Source organism: Lolium rigidum, chromosome 3 (genome assembly GCF_022539505.1).
Source record: "Lolium rigidum isolate FL_2022 chromosome 3, APGP_CSIRO_Lrig_0.1, whole genome shotgun sequence".
In the NCBI taxonomy this organism is placed as follows: Eukaryota; Viridiplantae; Streptophyta; class Magnoliopsida; order Poales; family Poaceae; genus Lolium; species Lolium rigidum.
Genome location: NC_061510.1, coordinates 385,940,465 through 385,959,910, shown reverse-complemented (window position 1 = coordinate 385,959,910; position 19,446 = coordinate 385,940,465). Strand labels below are relative to the sequence as shown.

The 19,446-nt window shown below is 47.3% G+C and overlaps 1 protein-coding gene and 1 non-coding gene across 4 annotated transcripts; one reads left to right on the top strand and one right to left on the bottom strand.

Annotated features, from left to right (window-relative positions):
* Positions 1–6,486: 6,486 nt before the first annotated feature.
* On the top strand, positions 6,487–6,560 carry TRNAV-AAC. Its single transcript has one exon. It is a non-coding gene; the product is annotated as a tRNA-Val (tRNA).
* A 308-nt stretch (positions 6,561–6,868) lies between these two features.
* On the bottom strand, positions 6,869–10,944 carry LOC124704454 (transcription factor PHYTOCHROME INTERACTING FACTOR-LIKE 13-like). 3 transcript variants are annotated; one of them, XM_047236709.1, is made up of 10 exons: positions 10,508–10,929; positions 10,227–10,304; positions 9,580–10,141; positions 9,377–9,484; positions 9,209–9,274; positions 8,990–9,055; positions 8,607–8,894; positions 8,362–8,499; positions 7,395–7,871; positions 6,869–7,294 (listed from the first exon to the last, which is right to left on the bottom strand). In XM_047236709.1, exons 2-8 carry the CDS (start codon positions 10,271–10,273, stop codon positions 8,377–8,379), a joined length of 1,260 nt encoding a protein of 419 aa, XP_047092665.1. In that variant the 5' UTR covers positions 10,274–10,304; positions 10,508–10,929; the 3' UTR covers positions 6,869–7,294; positions 7,395–7,871; positions 8,362–8,376. The 3 variants fall into 3 exon arrangements, with proteins under 3 accessions (XP_047092665.1, XP_047092666.1, XP_047092667.1); XM_047236710.1 differs by having other exon boundaries at positions 9,377–9,475; positions 10,508–10,925; XM_047236711.1 differs by lacking the exons at positions 6,869–7,294; positions 7,395–7,871 and having other exon boundaries at positions 8,403–8,516; positions 10,508–10,944.
* Positions 10,945–19,446: the final 8,502 nt, after the last annotated feature.

Genomic DNA, 19,446 nt, shown 5'->3' with positions numbered 1-19,446 from the left:
ATGAGGTTCTTAACGAGGTTCACAAAATGAGATCTTTTGGAATTCTTTTCAAAATAGAATTTGAGAAGGCTTTTGATGAAGTCAAATGGTCCTTCCTCCTCAAAGTGTTATAAGTGCAATGTTTCCACATTTGTTCAATGATTGGGTAATGAAAATGGTTACCACATGAAAAGTAGGAATTCGAGTGAATGATGAGGTGGGACCCTATTTCAGTACCCTTCAAGGGCTGAGACAAGGGGATCCGCTATCGCCTTTTTACACTTTGACACCATGGTAGATGTTTTATCTATCCTTATTGAGAGGGCACAAAATGAAGGTTTATTGTCTAGCTTATGCACAAACTTTGCTACTAATGGTATAGCCACCCTACAATATGCGGATGATACTGTATTACTACTGCAAGATATATGGTTTACATCAAGCTTGAAACTTGGAATTTTTGCTTTGTTTATTTGAGGAAATGACTGGATTGAAAATTAATTTTCACAAAAGCGATTTTTTTTTGTTTGGGGAAGGTTGTGGATAGAATTTTTTTGAGGAAATATTTACTTGCAAAATGGGTTCACTCCCCACAAAATATCTAGGAGTACCCACTAATGAAAAAAGAATAATAAATAATGATTGAAACTAGCTAAAAACAAAAATGGAAAGTAAATTAGGATGTTAGCAAGGAAAATGGCTCGTTATGGGTGGGAAGGTTTCTTTGATTAATTCATCACTCTCAAGCATACCACTATATATACTATCTTTCTACAGAGTGGCCAAAGGCCCGTAAGTAAGAATGGATTATGCACAAATCACATTTTTAGTGGGAGGAGGTTAAAAACAAGAAAAGTATCATCTTGTGAATTGGGACATTGTTTGTCCTCCAAAAGACCAAGGTGGGCCAGACATTCTAAATTTGGATTTAATGAATATATCTCTGTTCGATAAATGGTTATAATGGAAACTTTTCAGCAAGGATGGAATATTGCAACAAATTATAAGGAACAAATTCCTTTCGTAAGTAACTCTTGGCCAATTGGAAGTTAAACCCGGTGATTCCCATTTTTGGCAAGGTTTGATGGAAGTTAAAAATTATTCTGGCCTTGTTGTAGAATTTTGATTGGCAATGGAGAAATTACACGGATATGGGAAGATCATTGGCTCCATGATTGCCCTCTCTATGTGACTTTTCCTAGACTTTACTCAGTTTCTCTAAACCAAGAGATCAATATTTGTAAAGTATTTTCTACCGGGATCAGAAATCTTAGATTCAGAAAGGCTATGGTTCGACAAAGAAAAGAAAAATGGCTAAGAATGTGTGGTGTGTGTGGGGATGTGACTTTGTCAGAAGATTCAGTTAAGCTATATTCGAAATTGTCCGACATGGGGGGCTTTCACTGTGAGACCTTTTTTATTGCGCTCTAAAGAATTATGGGGTGGTGCCGTACAGGTTTATGTGGAAGATTAAGATTCTTATGCGAGCTAAATGTTTCTTTGGCTAGTGCTAAAAGGTAGCATCTTGATGAGGGATGTTCTATTGCAAAGGCGTGGGTCATGTTCGAAGAGTTTCTTATTATGTGGAAGCAATGAATCGATTGACCATCTTTTCTTTTCTCGCCATTTAGCCAGATATGTGTGGAATGTGTCGAGTGTTGCTTTCAGTTTCCCGTCCCTTCACCAATGTCCAGAGTTGTGTAAACATCTTGCTGAAATGGTTGCAGGGTCTGAACCGAAAGCTTGTTGTGGTGGTGATAACGGAGGTTTTCTGGGGGAATTGGAAAACAAGAAACCTAGCATGTTTTTCAAAAGAAGTGGCCAGATGAACCGATTGCAGTCATATACAAAATTTGCTATTGGATTAATTTATAGAGTTCTTTGCAGGAGAAGGACATCGCAAAGGATCGACTACAATGGCTCGCAAAGTTGGTCGAGCGAATTGCAACTAAGATGTTCAACACCAGGAGGAGATCGGTGTCATGGACCCCAAGGCTGGCAATGTAGAAAAAGTAGACAAGAATACATTTTGGCAAAACAGAAAAGACGAAGAACTGAAGTCGTCGAAGCATGTAGCCTGGGAGAGAATATTCCAAGTGTGAGAGTCTGTAGCTCCAGGATGTGTTGCCTCTCACCTATGCACCCCTTTCCTCTTATGTATTCTCATCATCTGGCTTAGGCGGTTTAGTTTCTTCTTTCTTTCTTTCAAACAAATTCTCTGTTCCATGGCTGGTTGGTGACGGTGCTGAGGTTTGTAGTAAACAACGTTTGGTTTCTCTTAATGGAAATCAGGAAAAAACCCTTTAATTCAAAAAAAAATGTAGAAAGAATATTGTCCATCTCTTTGTTGGCAATTCCAAACATGGAACTGTTTAGACCTTCGTCATATTGATTGTGTTTGTGACCGACGGGCGTCGAGATGATAGAATGAAAAAAACAAAAAAGTGCTATAAGAACATGTACAATGTGATATGCTTAATTTGGTGCTTACAAGAGGAAACTAGATTTCACTGAACACCGGCACTTATCTAACTAGACAAATGCCTAATAGGAGCCTTTCATGTGCAAACAATTAAGAACATATGCTTATAAATACTTGGTTCATTTTTGTAAATACCCCTCTAAGGAAAAATGTGGGTAAGATCAAAATTTCGTTGATCAAAATATCAAATGATAAAACTCGGATTAGGTTATTAGGGTCGGTATAAACTTTTTTGTTCCTCAAAAAAGGAAGCCTATTAGGGTCGGTGATAGTGGGCGGCAGGAAAACCTATTAGAATTGGAATCCCTCCTCCGGCTCCCACCCTTGTGCAATCACCGTTGTGCCGAGTTTCCGCTTCCCGTCGTCTTCCCCTTCGCACTGCCGCTCCCTTGCGACGCCGACCTCGCTTCCGGCATGTTAACGCCGCCGCCAACGCCGCCAAACTACCAAGAACAAGGTCTCTCTCTTTCCAGATCTCGATTAGTAATGCCGATTGCTACCGTAGCCATCGTTCCTCAGGGAGCAAGTTCAGTAGTCACCAATCGCGATTTTTCCATGTTGGGCAGTTAGGGTGATTAGATTCGGCGGCGTGGCCTGTCTATGAACTAGTTGCTACTAACAAATTGATTTTTTTTCGCAAAAAAAAAGTTAACTTTTTTGTACGGCTGGCCCTTACATCCCGTTCTGAACTGGAACAATGAACATTATACTCTTTTCTAGGAGATTCTCGCTATGACAAGAAGAGGAGATTACAGCAAGGCCGCGCCGGAGAGTCAAGTAGCAGACTACCACCGGATGAAGATCTGGAGAGCCTCTTCTCATCGTTAACGGTCGACAACATCCTCTCTGAAGGAAATTCAGGTTGCGCCACATCGACTCGACGCAGTTAATTATCTGGTTTCTAGGTGTTAAATACCAAAAGAATTCATATACTGCTTTGAGGAGTCACAAATTTGATGTTGATGTGCCGCCGCCAGCCATTGACTTGTTGTTCCATGGTTTTCTGGCCGAATTTGCATATTTAGGCTTGATAAATATCCGCTTTCCGCTCTGTACCTGAAATCGACATTCTACTGCTTTTAGGAGTCACAAAATTTGTAAAATTAGGATATGCATTGCTTTGATGATTCGGGTGAGAAATCTACTTCTTACTGCTTTCAGGAGATTTTTGCAAGAATAGAAGAGGAAATCTGGCCAAGAACCCGCTGGATATTTAACCAACAGATTACCGGATGATTATTTGGAGAAGATGTTGTCATCGCTTGCGATCCAAGATGCCGCAGTTACTAGTTCTGTTTCTGGACGATTGGAGGAACAGGACTCTCATCTCGTATTTAGTGAGCACACCGTATTTTCGGAGGAAAGTTCAGGTTGCACCACTTCCATTGAGTGCAATGATCCAGAATCTATGAGTTTGAGATCAGACGAATTCATTGATAGAGTAAACAACCGGCTGCTGTGCCATGAGGGAACTGGTGTTAACGTGTTTGAGGTTCATTTTGATCTGAACTCCACCCATGCTGCCCACCTTGACAAATGGGTCCAGTTCACGTCAATGTCAAATGCACACTCTGTGAGACTTCAGTTGTGTAAAAGGGGAATATACTGTTCTGGTCATTCCAGGACTACAAGTCCTTATAACTTCCCTTTGCATTTTTTCGGTGATGGACAAGCATCCTCTTTGCGGAGGCTATGGCTGACAAATTGCATATTTGGACCATCAATGTGTCCCTGCAGATTTTCCTCTCTCATAAGCCTCTATCTAAAGTGTGTCACGATAACTGATTCTGACACCCAAAGTATTTTCTCTTGCTGCCCTGTGCTCCGCATTTTGAGATTGGTGAGCTGCAATGATTTGGTTAACATAAGGATTTCTAGTGAAACACTGTTCTATTTGTATATATGTTATTGCAAGAATTTGGTGAGTATTGAGGTTCATTCAACCAGCCTAGCCTTCTTTGAGTATGATGGACATAAGGTACTCATCAAATATGCGAGTACTCCCAATATGAGGAGAATAGTAACAAAGTTGTCGAACAGAAATTGTTCTCTCTCGACGCATTTAAATAAAATGAAAATGATCGAGAAAGTCTCCTTGACATTCCTTTCACCATCTAAGGTACGCTAAGATGGTTCATACCCAATTGTTGAGTTAGCAGTTTTTAACTGTCATAGTAATCGATTGCAATAATTGCTTTATTTGATCTTCTGCAGGAGCCCAATTTCAATCTATATGCGAAGAAATTCACTGTATTGAAGTACATCAACTTGTATGTTTTGCCATCTTGGAATAATGTTCTTGCAGTAGCTTATCTCCTTCAAGCAACTCCTTACGTCACAAGACTCCGTCTAGAAGTACGTCCTAAATGCTCTCCATTTTTTCTTTGTTTGGAGTAAAATTAGAACGCCACATAGTTGGGCCATGGCTAATGTTCTCTTAGTCCTCTGTTTGTATATGCTACTGGATATCCCTCTACTGGTCTTTAAGCTGTGTTTCATTTCCATGTCCTGAGATGAGGTCATCTAAAATACAAATTATATGGTACCACTACCACTTGTGATATCAAATTATCATAAAACAATTTGGCTCGAACGGCATCAAGCATTTATGTAAGTTAAATCAAAGACATGTAATTGGTCAACTTTTGAGAGAGCTTGTTATCACAAGCCAAATTTTCAACACATAACCTATATTAATGACGAGACCAGTGTCTCAGTTTTTATGAGTTACGGGTAGTGCTATATCTGACAGATTAAATCATTCACTTCTTTTTTGGACCTTGTAGCTTTTGTAGTTACTGCACGTATGATTACTTCGGTGGATCTATAAAGTTTTTTTTGTCAAGTCACAATCCGGCAATTGTGAAGAGCTCACAACAGTTGGGTCTTCCTTGCATGCAGATGCAGGCATATAGCGGAGAACAGCACCATCTGGAGAATGTCCAAGTTAGCTGGCCCGAGGGCATCTCTCTTCAGAAGCTCCGATTGATTCTTGTAGGAGGTTTCGCTGCGCAACCCCCGGTGATCGAGCTTTTGGTGTGCCTGGTGGGTGCGGCCCCTGGTTTGAAGTTCCTCACAATCAATCCACGCTACCATCAATTGAAACGAATGGGTATATGGGTGAGGGAGAAGGATGTTGCCAAGGCGGCGAGGGATCATGCGTGGAACGTCGCAAGGGAAGCCATCGGCCTTAAGCTCCCGCCGTCTGTGAGGTTTGCCCTCCGTTGATCCGAGCGGGGCAAGTCTGGTGTTGAAGCGTTTTCTTCTGGAGAAGAGGGCTTCAGAATAATGATTTTTTTAGTTTTTTTTTTCGTTTTGGTGGGCTTTCTCGGAGTGTGGTGTGGTGCTGGCAGTGCACAGAGTTTATTTTGGGAGATTATTTGGGCTTACACCATATGGTTTATTGTTGTGTAATGTGGAGTGAGATAGCTGTCGTTACCGAAGTGCTCTAATAATACTTCGGTTTCCTCTAAAAAGAAACATGGGACACACATTTTCTTGCGGTTGCTTTCTATCTATAGATTGATTGCAGAACCTGAATTGAACTGTGAAATCAAGGCAGGCAACGGCGTGTATTGTGTGTAATTTGTTCGAGCTTTTGCAGATCAACATTCATGTGAGGACTGTTGTCTCTTATTTTTGTTAGAACACGATGAGAACCTGCGTATCTGAACCTGCTGCTGTCCAATTTCGTCATTTCGATACCTACTGCTCATCTTCTTCCGATGTGGTGTGCCGAAAACGTTTACGCTTTGTGCATCGTTTGGAGTCAACCGAGCTGGGAATTAGAGTTCAGAAACTAGTCTGAATAGGGTCGCCTATTTCCACTGTGGTTGCAACTCCGGAGCTTTGTTTGCCAGAAAGATAGTCCAGAAAAGCGCGTTTTCTTAGATTTCATTTGGAAGTCGGATATGAATTGTGTACGAAGAATAGAAGCTGTGCTCAATCTAAGTGATGCAGAATCAGCCAGATTTCCTGTCAAAAGGTAGGTCCTTTAACTTTATTCCTGGTTTTATGCACAACTAGGTTTCGTGGTGTAGTTGGTTATCACGTCAGTCTAACACACTGAAGGTCTCCGGTTCGAACCCGGGCGAAGCCATTACTTTTTTCAATTTTCTTTTTGCCGCTGCTGGATAAAACAACATCAAATTCTAAAACGAATCAATAAAACACTGGAGCTCTAAAATGAAGCAGAGATTTGGACATCGTCTTAAAGTCTTAAACTGTCGGCGAGCACAGCAGCACGCTGCCCCTGCTGAAGGTACATTCAAAATCAGTGTTGATGGCGCTAGGGCGTCTCCATCCATACACAGGCAGTGCCCTGGCAGCGTTCTACACTTCTACCACAACGACCAAGTGAAGTACCAGCGTTATACATAATGCAGGAAAAAAAAGTAACGGCACGGGTGAAAGCAACGGATGAGCAACAAAGCTCCAGGGCATCCAGTATTTTTCCCAGTTGCAGTACACATGAAAGCTCAGGGGATGTGATCCCATGGCCAGCAGCATCTCTAGACCGGAGGACCATGCAGCAACAGTAACGTGCACTTGGGGGTGCTGTAAACATCAGGCGAAAGAAGAAGATAACCACAACTCTTGTTCTACACCTGCAGCTGAGCCTGAGAGAGACGCCGGCATTTGCGTTGCAAACGCAGGGCTCCACACGGAATTCCCAGACTTTAATCCAGCTGCTGTGAGCCACAAGAGCAGCGATGCCAAAAACTTTGTCGATGAGCATACATCGGAGTGACTGTACGTGCACGCAGCAGGCGGACACCGTGAGGCGGACAGCTCCATGTCCTGCCCGGCAAGTTCTTCTCCTGCAGACCAAATCTTTCCACAAAAAGAAAGTGGAGTTAAGAGTAATGCACAGGTGGTTAGACCAGTGTTACATGTTGTAGTGGCCAAAAAGGCAATCTTGAGTGATATGTACCTTGGATTTAGAGAAGAGTAAGGCTTGCTATCGAATCAGCTTCTGTAGGACATAATGCTTTGACTTGTTCTGTTCCTTCTCCTCGGGTCTGGTTGGTTGGATGTTGGCCATTTGACAACAAGCAAAACCCTTTTTTTTCTCTTCCTTTTCTCTCGAATAAACCAGACGTTTCAAAGACAGTAGTAATAAAAGAAAAGGAAGGGTAAAGGTTGCTATAGCATTATTTTGAGTGGCTGCAAATTCAATATTATTATGGTTAGTGCATACACATGGAACTGGAGCTAGACGCATACTGACCCATTTTTCCGACATCAAAGAAAAATGCTATCTTCATTCAGAAATACTTCTGCAATTTATGCCAGACATGTATTGATCGAGACATACAACAGAAATGTGGATGCTATCTGCTTATCATGTTAGTATTTTCAGCTAATTCCAGAAAGACGGCTCCTGTGCAGGTCGACGCAGTCCCATACCCTGTAAATGTCAAGAAAGGGATGGTTAAACCAAGTGGTTCTGAATTCTGAAGTTATCCACATCTTCAATAATGACGAAATTGACGCACAACTGTAAAATTCATGGGTAGTGATAAAATATGTCAAAATTAGAACGATTGTAATGAACAACCAGTTTATCAGATGACAGGTCGGATGAGAACAACTGGCCAGCTTTCATGGAAAAGGAGCTGAAAGACGACGTCTTCATTGTACTACTCATCCAGAGTCATTCTTGACAAAACTATGAAATGATATGCAGCTATGATTTCTAAATACAAGATGAAAATCATAGGCACAAACTGGTAAGTTTCTTATGTAGCATGGTTACTCCAAGAGGTTAAGCTGTCAAAGAATGATCGCAGAACTACTGAATCCTGATACTATAGTGCAGATATGCAGATCAAGTTATCTAGACATCGCCAGTGCCATTAAGAAAATAAAAACAGGTGTGGATTAGTATACGTTCTTACAAGATTACGGTCATTCTAACTTCCATCAGAGGTAGGTGGTTGTCCAGGCCCACAAGTTGGCACAACAGTACTATCTGGGACTTCCGGTATGCCGTTTTGTGGTGCTACATGTGGTGCATAAGCATATGGTCCTGCTACCTGCAAATAATTGATATCTAAGCTAGGTGAACAAATGAAACAGGGCTGAGAAGTCGCTTGTACTAAGATTGAGAACATATGAGCCCTGGTGCTACGTTGGTTTGTACCTGAGGTGCCGCTGCTTGCCCACCATCTGGGCAAAGGAAGTGATTACTTGCCTCCCTCAGGTGAATGTTTTGCATCTGGTTTGCAACATACATAGGGTTCATTGCTCCAGATGAGTTCATAGGGATGTGATTTGACATGGAATGGTTCATGTATGGCACTCTTGCCATCTGATTTAGACCCTGTGCCGCAGGCATGCATGCCGAATTCATTCCCACAGCCATCGGTGGCATGAACTGGTGAGCACCAGGAAACATCATTGGCGCCATCCCTGTAGTCATCCACATAATCTGAGGTGGATTTGACAGTCTCAGTTAGGTACCTGTAAATTGATCTCATAATATGGCGTATGGTAGTTCAGGTAGAGGAGGCAGTGATCTCTAACCTGAACTTGCATTTGGAGGGACTTCAAGTACTCGATTGCCTCGTCTAGTATTGATGCTTTGTCGGCCTGAAATTGTTTGCCCAAGTAAAGATTGAAGATATGAAAGCAAAGACTTATATGTGCATGATAAACTAGATATGTCAGCACTCACCAAAGGAAATAAATTCCAGAGACTTGCAGCTGATCAGAAAAGATGCATAATATATACTCGATTCTTACCTTGTTGCAGTGGGGTATGAGTTCTTGTAATGAGCGCATCTTTTCATTGATCCGGTCTCTTCTTCTCTACATATAATCACAAACAGGGCTATAATTAAGAAGAATCCATCGGCGGCATGCTACACTGCTCGAAATAAGATTATACTAGTTAAGGTATGATGATCTCACTCTCTCTGATTGGTTGTGAACTTCAGCTGCCCTGCTCCTCCGCTTCGACCCGTGTCGCCTAGATGATTTCGTCTCTTCAGTCGCTTCATACTCAACATCCTGCAATTTCTTCATGAGCTCAATTCAGTATGGACTCAAGCATACACCTCGACAGTAAATTGCAAGAACGCAAGATGAATAAACAAGAGCAAGGAGAAACACACCTCGCTGCGGCTGGCAGACTCGTCTCTACCCCTCCCCTTCCTCTTGTGGGCATGGCCGCTCTCACTCGGCAAGCCGGAGCCCCCAAAGTTGCTCCCTGACCCACCGGACGACGACGTGCCGGTGCCGGTATAGGTGGCAGTGCAGTCGCGCGTGCTCGTCCCGCGCGTGCCCTCGGACGGCAGCGCGGCGCTCCCCTCCTCCCTGCCCTCCGCCGGCACCTCCGGGACCTGGCTGCTGCCGCAGAAGGTCGAGCCGATGTCGCCGCCGCCGCCCGTCCAGCTGGAGCCGATGCCGCTCCTCATCGGCGGCCTCGCCGCCGGGTGCGGCGGCGGCGGAGGGCACGGGAGCGGGGCGGGTCCGTCCGCAATGCTGTGCCAGAGCTGCGCGTACATCTCGTTCTCCAGCCCGTCGACGTCGCCGAACCACGCGGCGGTCTCCTCGCCGGTGAGGCCGCTGGCGCTCTGGCCGCCGCAGGGGTTCGCCGCCGGCCTCGGGTGCGTCTGCGGCTGCGCCACGACCCCGCCGTTGTGCCATAGCAGCTCCACGAGATCGGTTTCCGCGCTGCGGTTTGCCGCCGGATCAATCGATGGTCGACGGAATACAAAGGGGAAAGAATCCCGTTTGGTCTGTGTCACAAAATGTTTACCTGAGAGGCTTCTTCTGGTACGCCGCCGATCTTCCATTGCCGTCCATGCAATGATTCTTGGAGGAAAAAATCCACAACCTGGAAGAAAGATGGCACTCTTATCCATTAATTAATCCGTGCATTTATCTCTGTCAAGTGGAAGCATTTACTTGGAAGAAACAAGAACGCTGAATGAAGCCAAACAGAAAACAAGAAAGTTCGCCACGGAAAGAAAAGCTCTCCAAAAGGAAAGAAATGGTATCCATTCAGGAGAAACGAACAAGATGAGCCGCAAAGCGAACCTGGATTGAACAGAAAAGGGGGGAAGCAGCAACAAGCCTAGCTGAGCTTAAGCTACCCTGCTCTTTCTTCTAGCTCCAGCCTCCAGCAGACCTGCTACAGCTACAGCTCGCCCACGGGGCGCATCAATTTATTCCACTTCGATCAAGAGCTGACCTCTCAGCAGCAGTACTGTTTATTCGATTCGATCAAGCCCGGCGTGATGGAAAAGCGAGAGAAGTGAAGTGACAAGTCTTGCTCTCCTCTGCCGCACTCCGCAGACCGAAGCAGCTTTGGCAGTGCAGGTATATGTATGTAGTGTGTACTTGGCTCTCTCTCTCCCGGAGAGAAGAGAAGAAGAGCAGGACCCGTGGGCGATTTGGCTTTGGATTTTTCTCGTTGGGAACGGGACGGGAGAAATGGGGAACGGCGGGTACCGCGATTTTTCGCAAGTTTGGATGGTGGAGGAGCACAGCGGCACCGGCTAGCAGCTAGCTTGGCGTCCTTGTCGGATCTCCTTGGCGCGGGGAAGGGTGTGTCGGCCCTCGGAATCGGCGGCTTTGGACGAGACCGACGGATTATGCATCGCTTGCTTTGGAATTTTTTCATTCTTCTTTTCCTCTCATCTACTCCCTCGCTCCTAAATACAAGAGCATCTTCAGCAAATCGAGCTGCAGCTAACTCTATATTCAAGTAATCAAAATTCGTATTTTAAGTATCAGGAAAATAAAAAAACAAAATTCTAGAGGTAGCCAATAATATATGCTATCATGATGTAAATTTTTAATGCAAACTAATTAAGCTACACGAAATTGACAAAATAATGTATGCTATCATGATGTAAAATCTTAATGCAAACTCTATATTCAAGTAATCAAAATTCGTAATTTTTATTACTTTTAGGCATCTTTGTACTACTTTTGATGATTATTAATAGATCGGTGGAATTTTCGCAAAAAAAAAAATTCGTAGGAAAATAAAAAAAAACAAAATTCTAGAGGTAGCCAATAATGTATGCTATCACGATGTAAAATCTTAATGCAAAATAATTGTATTTTAAGCTACACGAAATTAACAAAACCTGATAAATTTTATAGTCTTAAATGTGCAGTATTCACTATAATTTTTTTTCTTAATTTATCACTTTTGTGTAGCCTAGAATTTGAAGTAGTTTGTATTGAGATTTTTACACTATTGTAATGTACATTAACTATCTCTATAATTTTGTTTTAAACTTTTAAAAACTTTGAAATACAAAATCTGAGTGTTTTCAAATAATAGGCTACGTGTAGCTCGGCCTCCACTTTATGTTTTTCCATCTCCAGCCATCCCCCATAGCCCCATCAAACGGCATTGGGACGCCTAAGCCTTTTCTAAGTACAGTCGAACTGTCTAAAACTTTATTTGGACCAACAAGGCTATTTTATTTTGTCGGTGCCTCCAGGCCCCGAACCCAAATCATGGGAGGCTAGCATGAGCGCCGACTGAAGCGAATGCAATGGCCACATGCAAGCGACCCCACCTGGCGTCTGAGAAGTGATACAGTCCGCCCTATGGACGAGGCTCCATCAAAACCACCAAGTCCCCCAAGTAGACCCATGACACGAGCACATGCCAAAGCAAATACACTAAGAGGTGAAGTCACTCCTTTCCACCTTATGACTTTGACACACCATTGAATGTCATGCTATTTCATTCCAATATTTTATGTGTAATCAGGTACATCGCGCAAGAAGCACATGAAAGACAAGCCATCAAAGAAGAAGAGGAAGAGGAAGAAGAAGAAGAAAAAGAAGAAGAAGAAGAAGAAGAAGAAGAAGAAGAAGAAGAGCCAAATCAGTTTCGCCGGAATTGCTCCTTGTATACCATTGTTGACGTCAGAAACCCCCTGGCGGGCAGAGACGGGCAACACGGTAGAGCCGGGAACAACTAGGGCTGCGGCTGGCCCCAGTCCCTCTGAGCGACGGCCCGCAAAGCCTCCTGGTCGCACGCGCCGATGTTTATCACAAGGGCGTGCCACCTGACCTATACCGGTCGGGAAGGTGTGGATGATGCCTCGCTTAGTTTCTGCGGGGCACACACGTAAACGTTAAATACGAGCCTCGATCGGCTCTCGGGTTATCCCGTGAATCGGCTCAAAGAGCCGATCCACCCATGATTCGGACGAGGTGTCCGAATATATGGTGGTCTCGCTTGATCAAGGTAAAGCTAATGAGATCTACGACGATTTAGGGTTTTCACCGCATAATCGGATCATCCTACTCGGGATTGGGCCTCGCGCTCGCGCACGGTGACCGTAAGCCGATCCTAGACGGGGCCTAAAAACCAACACGAGGTTGATCCCGGAACATCCGTTCTAGGACTAGCAAACGCCACCCTACACGCCGCTGGATCCTCCAGGCCCCTTGTAAGGCCTAACTATTGCGAGATATTAAACTAATCCTTGTAGAACAAGGATGCAATCGTAACGGATCAGATCTACTAAACTATGATCAAGCGGGGTGCCGCCCCTACACCTAAGATAGGTGTAAGGGCGGCTAGACATGCAAGGGTTGCACTACGAAAGCATGTAATATGAAGAACAATGCTAACCCTAACATGTCTAAGATAACTACGTTGCTCGCCATCAAAAAGGCTTCGATACGAGCAACGCATGAACAACGTAGGCGAGGCTTGTGCTGCCTAGATCGCAAGATGCGATCTAGGCAGCATGATGCTACCGGTAGAAACCCTCGAGACGAAGGAGTTGGCGATGCGCCGAGATTTGTTTGTGGTTGAACGTTGGTTGTTGTTTTATTCCATAAACCCTAGATACATATTTATAGTCCAGCGGACTTTCTAATGTGGGGCGTGCACCAAACCGTGCACGGGTAAGATTCTAACTTCTAAACTAAGATGCGATCTAATATGTTACAGATACACGTTAAGCCCAACTTGATATAAAAGGCCGATTCACGTATCTCTTCTATATATATATATATTCTTCACGCCCATCTTGCTCGCGGCCCACCTCTGACTCGGTCAAATTCTGGTGATAACACATGCCCCCCTGGTTTTGGAAATGACATTTCCAAAATCATTATGCCTTCCTTTCATCGGGTCATGTCGTGGCGGAACCGTCGCAGTATCCGTCATCATGATGCCTTGCCTTCTCAGCTTCTCTGCGTGACTTGGCAGTCTTTTCTCTTTCTTTCAAGCACCACTTCCTCGGAAACTGCTGTGGCATTGAATTCCCACTATATCCCCTTTTATTTTGACCGTTCGGCACAGTTCAATCCTGCATCTCCTTCGCATTAGCATTCCAAAAGCCGTCCTGCGCCACTATGTCTTCTTCCTCCTCTGCTTCATCGGATCTTTCCACCCAGTCCTCTTCGTCTCGCGCGCCGACGCCGGAGCCGAACCCGGCGGAGATCCATGCGGCCAACATCCGCCGTGCCATCGAGGCCGGGGAGGAGTCTAGCCATGACTTCTCCCTGCGGTCGGAGGACGACAAATCCTCGACGGACGGGGAGAGTGACCTCCGCTTCCTTGCCGACGGGGAATCGGAGGAGGAGAGCGATGACGATCGCTTCTCCGGGACGACTTCACCACCTGCGAGGAGGTGAAGGAGGAGGAAGAGGAGGACGACGACGACGACGGCTTCCCCGACGAACCGCCGGCCAAGCGCCATTGCCCCCGGCCGGGGAATCCGAGTGACTTCGACGAGCGACGACGACGACGACGAGGAAGATGAGGACAATGAAGGTCCTGCCGGCGGCCGTTGGAGGCAGCGACGACGAACCGGCCGGGAGCGGCGCCGACACCGGCGATGACGGCGATGATGAGGGCAGCGACGGCCCGTAGATAGGACATCTAGCATAGGACCGGTAGCAGTAGATGGGGCCATGTATCCCCTAGTACTTCCTTTTGAGGGCCATCAGCTCCTTATGTAAGAAATCTATCAATGAAGAACTTTTCCCAATCTGATTTTGCCGATTCCTTTAGCTTATCTTAGCCGATTTCTTCTTACACTGATCTTGCCGATTCGTCCCCCTTGCCAATGCGTAACGAGCCGATAGCAACGCATCGGTCCTTCGACATTTACCCTTCCATTCTTCACCTGACGATTCTCTTCCCGGTAGATACTGTGGGATTTCCAAGAGACCCCTTAAATTCTTCCCACCGGTTTTAGCGATCGCTCATTATTCTGTGAAGAAGGTTGCAACGAAGATCAGCCGATGGTGCCCCAATCGGTTCCTCAACAGAGCATCTACCAGGCCTGTTGCCCCCCGAGTCTCAGCCAAAACAAAACAGAGACGAGGATACGCGAATTAGCTGTATGGACCTGGGCTTGATCATGTCCGAGGGAGCTTCTTATGCGAGCCAGCCGATTTGAACATAAATCGGCTTCTCAAAGCGAGAGAGCCTTCAAGGTGAGCTGCCCCCGAGCTTTCTTCGAGTTCTTGCCGGCCAGATCGGCTCCTTTCTTTTGGTGGATCTAAGGCGCTCCATCCTTGACCTGATCTGCTCGTCCGGGCTGCTCTTGGCTTGGTCCTTGAAGAGAGGATCTGAGCTTCCAAACTACTCCATTGAGGAGTTCCTTCATTAGTGCTCCATTGACCCTCTGATCGTAACAGTTATTCCTCTTAAGTCGATGTCTGCTGCATCGGCTGTGCTCGAAAATTTTCGAAATTTTTTTTTTACGGCCGACTAGTGCATCGGCCCCCATATTCCAATACCCATCACCAAAGGATGAGACGCTTCCATTGCATATCCTCGTGTTCTATCCACCTGGGTGCCCCCCCGAGCCGATTCTGTCAAGAGAATTGATGGTATCGGCTCTGTTGGATAACATGTTGAACCCAAGCGGAACGGTGGGTGAGGATAATTTCGGCCGATTGCTGGAATCGGCCTCCACGTTGTTTGCTCGGTGAAGGTTTTGTAAGTGTCCCTTCATAAATTTTTGGGGCCGATCACAAGGATCAGCCTCGCCACGTTTGCTCATTGATGTGCTCTTGCTACTCGTTCGGGCCGGTGAGACAGAACCAGCCCAATCTCCGACTTTATCATGTTGGTGCGCTTGCTGTCGTCCACCTTGGATGTATCGTGTAACCGTGGAGCACCGAGCTTCGTCGGAAGAACGAGCACCATGTTTGTGCCGGCCGATGTTTCATCATCGGCTTTCCTTTGCTTGGGGCGCCACTCCATTTTCCGTGGACGACCCTCTTCATCCGGGGTTCGCTGAACCTTCGCGGCCCGGATCAGGCCTTGCCTTCCTCAATGTATGCAAGTATAACCTCTCGGCTTCTTCCGGGCCGCGCAATCGTTGAACCCTGCGTTTACGGGAACGGCCGAGTCCGTCGGGGCACCACCTTGGCCGGTGGTACTGTCTTCTTCTTCTCCCTCGTCTTCGAATCTTCGAGATCTTTCCAACCGAGGGGACTCAGCTCGTTTGCTCTGTGGCGGGAGAGGTCCTAAGCGCTCGAACACGGACACGTTGGCTGCCTCCTTCTTCTTCCGGTTGCATTACGGGCAATTGCCGATTGTTGGCAATCGGCTCATTCCTGAATCCCAGCGGTGCCGAAGAAAGGACAATCCCGGTGCTCGTCCTCGTCGTCTTGCTCCCTTGCCTTTCCCTTGGCACAACGCTCGTGCTCCTCCTCATCGCGATTATGCCGACGATGTCTTCGGCTTCTCTAGCCGGACGATCTCTTTCATCATCATCGGCTGGACCGTCGGCGTTGGTCGTGCTCGACTCACATACTTGTTGAGGAGGTGATCGGAGAGAGGTCGCTGATATCTTATGTTCTTCACTTCTCCCTGCGTGACGTAGCGCTTGCCGTCTTGGCGGAGCCGATCGCGTGGAGCGGCTTCCTCTGTTTCTTTGCTATGAGAGCAGCTGCCCTCATCTCCATCCTTGCCGGCGTGGTGTCCAAGATCTACCATGTTGATATTGCACGGAAACCCGGCTGGCACCCTCGCATGGCAAGCATACTCCACCATGTTCACGGCGGGGAAGGGCTGGGTATCGACCTTCATGGCGTACTTGGTTGAAAATTAGACGCCCGTTCTCTATCGCCGCTTGGATGTGCTGACGCCACACCCTGCGGTCGTTGGTGGCATGGGAGAGCGAGTTATGCCATTTGCAGTATGGCTTTCCATTCAGCTCTTGCGCCGTGGGGAATTTGAGACCTTCGGGTATCTTCAACTGCTTTTCCTTGAGTAGGAGGTCGAAGATTTGCTCAGTCTTGGTCACGTCAAAATCAAATCCCTTAGGCGGGCCTGGTGGCTTTACCCATTTGCAGGATACGGGGGTTCCTCCCCGAGTCCACTCAGCCACTGCTACTTCTTGGTCTCCCGCAGGAACTTCGTCTTGCTCCGCATCGACCAGGGCTCACGCACGCTTGAACTTGTCTTGGTACACAGTCCGGGTGGCGCTGTTCATATGCTGAAAGTTTACGAACCACGTGCGCCGGCGAGGGATAGTACTGCTTGGGAGGCCATGTCCTTGAGTTGTGTTGCAAGGCCCGCTACCGCCAACTCGACTCGCTTCCTTTTCGGTTATACGAACCGAATAGCATCGGTTCCTAAGATTCTGAAGCGGCTGGATGTATTCGTCACGGTTTCTCCGCGCTTCGACGTAGCTGTGCTAGATCGGCAATGCTAGACTCGGAAGCTTCTGAATGATACTGCTCATGGAGCTGCTCTTCCAACTGCTTCCAAGTTTGGATGGAGTTCGGTGGTAGCGATGTGTACCACCCGAAAGCCGATCCTGTGAGGGATCGTGAGAAGAACCTCACGCGCAACTCATCCGACGCCGAGATCGTGCCCGAGCTGTGCCAAATATCGGCTCACATGCTCGATGGAGCTGGACCCATCCGACCCACTGAACTTTGTGAAGTCCGGGAGCCGATATTTGGGTGGCAGCGGGATCGGTTCGTAGCTGTTGGGGTACGGCTTGGTGTAGCCGAACGCCTTCCTTTTCGGCATCATGCCGAGCTGATCTTTCAGAATTGTACAAATCTGATCCACTGTGATGGCTGAAGGTGTCGAACCACGAAGATTCGCCGGGGTGGCATACTTAACCAGCCATGCTTGCTTTTCCGGTTCTAAGCCAAGCTGCGGGAGCTGGGCTTTGGAGGTTCGTCGGGGTGGCGTACTTAGCCGGCCACGATTGCTTCTCGGGATCGGCTCCCGACGTTCCTCCTGCCGTCCCGGAGGCCGCCGATATTGCAGCCTGGTTCGAGAGTGCCCGGGCGTTGCGGTCCGGTACGTATGCGCACGTGTATCCGTGCGGGATCTCCTTAGGTGGCTCGGGTAGGAATTGGTAGTCACTAGGATCACCACCAACCTTGTAGACGACGTATGCCGATGAGTTCGGCGGTTCCGGTGCTACCCATGCGAACGGGCTGGGGCTGGAGCGGCATCTCTCCTTTGAAAGTCCCCAGAGCCGGTCCCGACGGGGAGTACCGGTGACTCATGATTTCCTGGACGACGCGCGGAGCGACACGCTCCAAGGTGTTCACCGGGCTCTCGAGTGGCGGTGCGGCGAATGAGCCACCATGTAGTTGATCTCCTGCCGCGGCGACCTGGTGCGTTCTTCGACGGGGCGGACAGGTCCACTCCATCGAGCGCGCCTTCGGGTGTGAAACCCTTCCACCCGACGCCATGGGAGCGGGTTCGGTGGAAGGAGCCGATGAGTTCGGCTTCGAGGGTTGCCTTGATCTCGTCATGCTTCTTCTTGAGCTCATCAGGCAGATCCGCGTACGTGACCGGAGTGTCTTCCGCCATCTCGGATGTAGATGGCGATGTCGTGGATGTCGTAGACGGTCCCACCGGGCGTGCCGAGAATGTGTTGACGTCGAAACCCCGGCGGGCAGAGACGGGCAACACGGTAGAGCCGGGAACAACTAGGGCTGCGGCTGGCCCCGGTCCCTCCGAGCGACGGCCCGCAAAGCCTCCCGGTCGCACGCGCCGATGTTTATCACAAGGGCGTGCCACCTGACCTATACCGGTCGGGGAAGGTGTGGATGATGCCTCGCTTAGTTTCCTGCGGGGCACACACGTAAACGTTAAATACGAGCCTCGATCGGCTCTCGAGGTTATCCCGTGAATCGGCTCAAAGAGCCGATCCACCCATGATTCGGACGGGGTGTCCGAATATATGGTGGTCCTGCTTGATCAAGGTAAAGCTAATGAGATCTACGACGATTTAGGGTTTTCACCGCATAATCGGATCATCCTACTCAAGATTGGGCCTCGCGCTCGCGCACGGTGACCGTAAGCCGATCCTAGACGGGGCCTAAAAACCAACACGAGGTTGATCCCGGAACATCCGTTCTAGGACTAGCAAACGCCACCCTACACGCCGCTGGATCCTCCGACCCCTTGTAAGGCCTAACTATTGCAGATATTAAACTAATCCTTGTAGAACAAGGATGCAATCGTAACGGATCAGATCTACTAAACTATGATCAAGCGGGGTGCCGCCCCTACACCTAAGATAGGTGTAAGGGCGGCTAGACATGCAAGGGTTGCACTACGAAAGCATGTAATATGAAGAACAATGCTAACCCTAACATGTCTAAGATAACTACGTTGCTCGCCATCAAAAAGGCTTCGGTACGAGCAACGCATGAACAACGTAGGCAGGCTTGTGCTGCCTAGATCGCAAGATGCGATCTAGGCGGCATGATGCTACCGGTAGAAACCCTCGAGACGAAGGAGTTGGCGATGCGCCGAGATTTGTTTGTGGTTGAACGTTGGTTGTTGTTTATTCCATAAACCCTAGATACATATTTATAGTCCAGGGGACTTTCTAATGTGGGCGTGCACCAAACCGTGCACGAGTAAGATTCTAACTTCTAAACTAAGATGCGATCTAATATGTTACAGATACACGGGCAATTAAGCCCAACTTGGTATAAAAGGCCGATTCACGTATCTCTTCTATATATATATATATATTCTTCACGCCCATCTT

Bases quoted from the DNA above. Each gene is read 5' to 3' on its own strand.
- LOC124704454 (XM_047236709.1), bottom strand. From the start codon at position 10,273: ATGGACGGCAATGGAAGATCGGCGGCGTACCAGAAGAAGCCTCTCAG. The intron at 10,142-10,226 runs GTAAACATTTTG...GGCAAACCGCAG, and splicing joins TACCAGAAGAAGCCTCTCAG to CGCGGAAACCGATCTCGTGG. The intron at 8,500-8,606 runs GTACAAACCAAC...AATTATTTGCAG, and splicing joins GGCAAGCAGCGGCACCTCAG to GTAGCAGGACCATATGCTTA.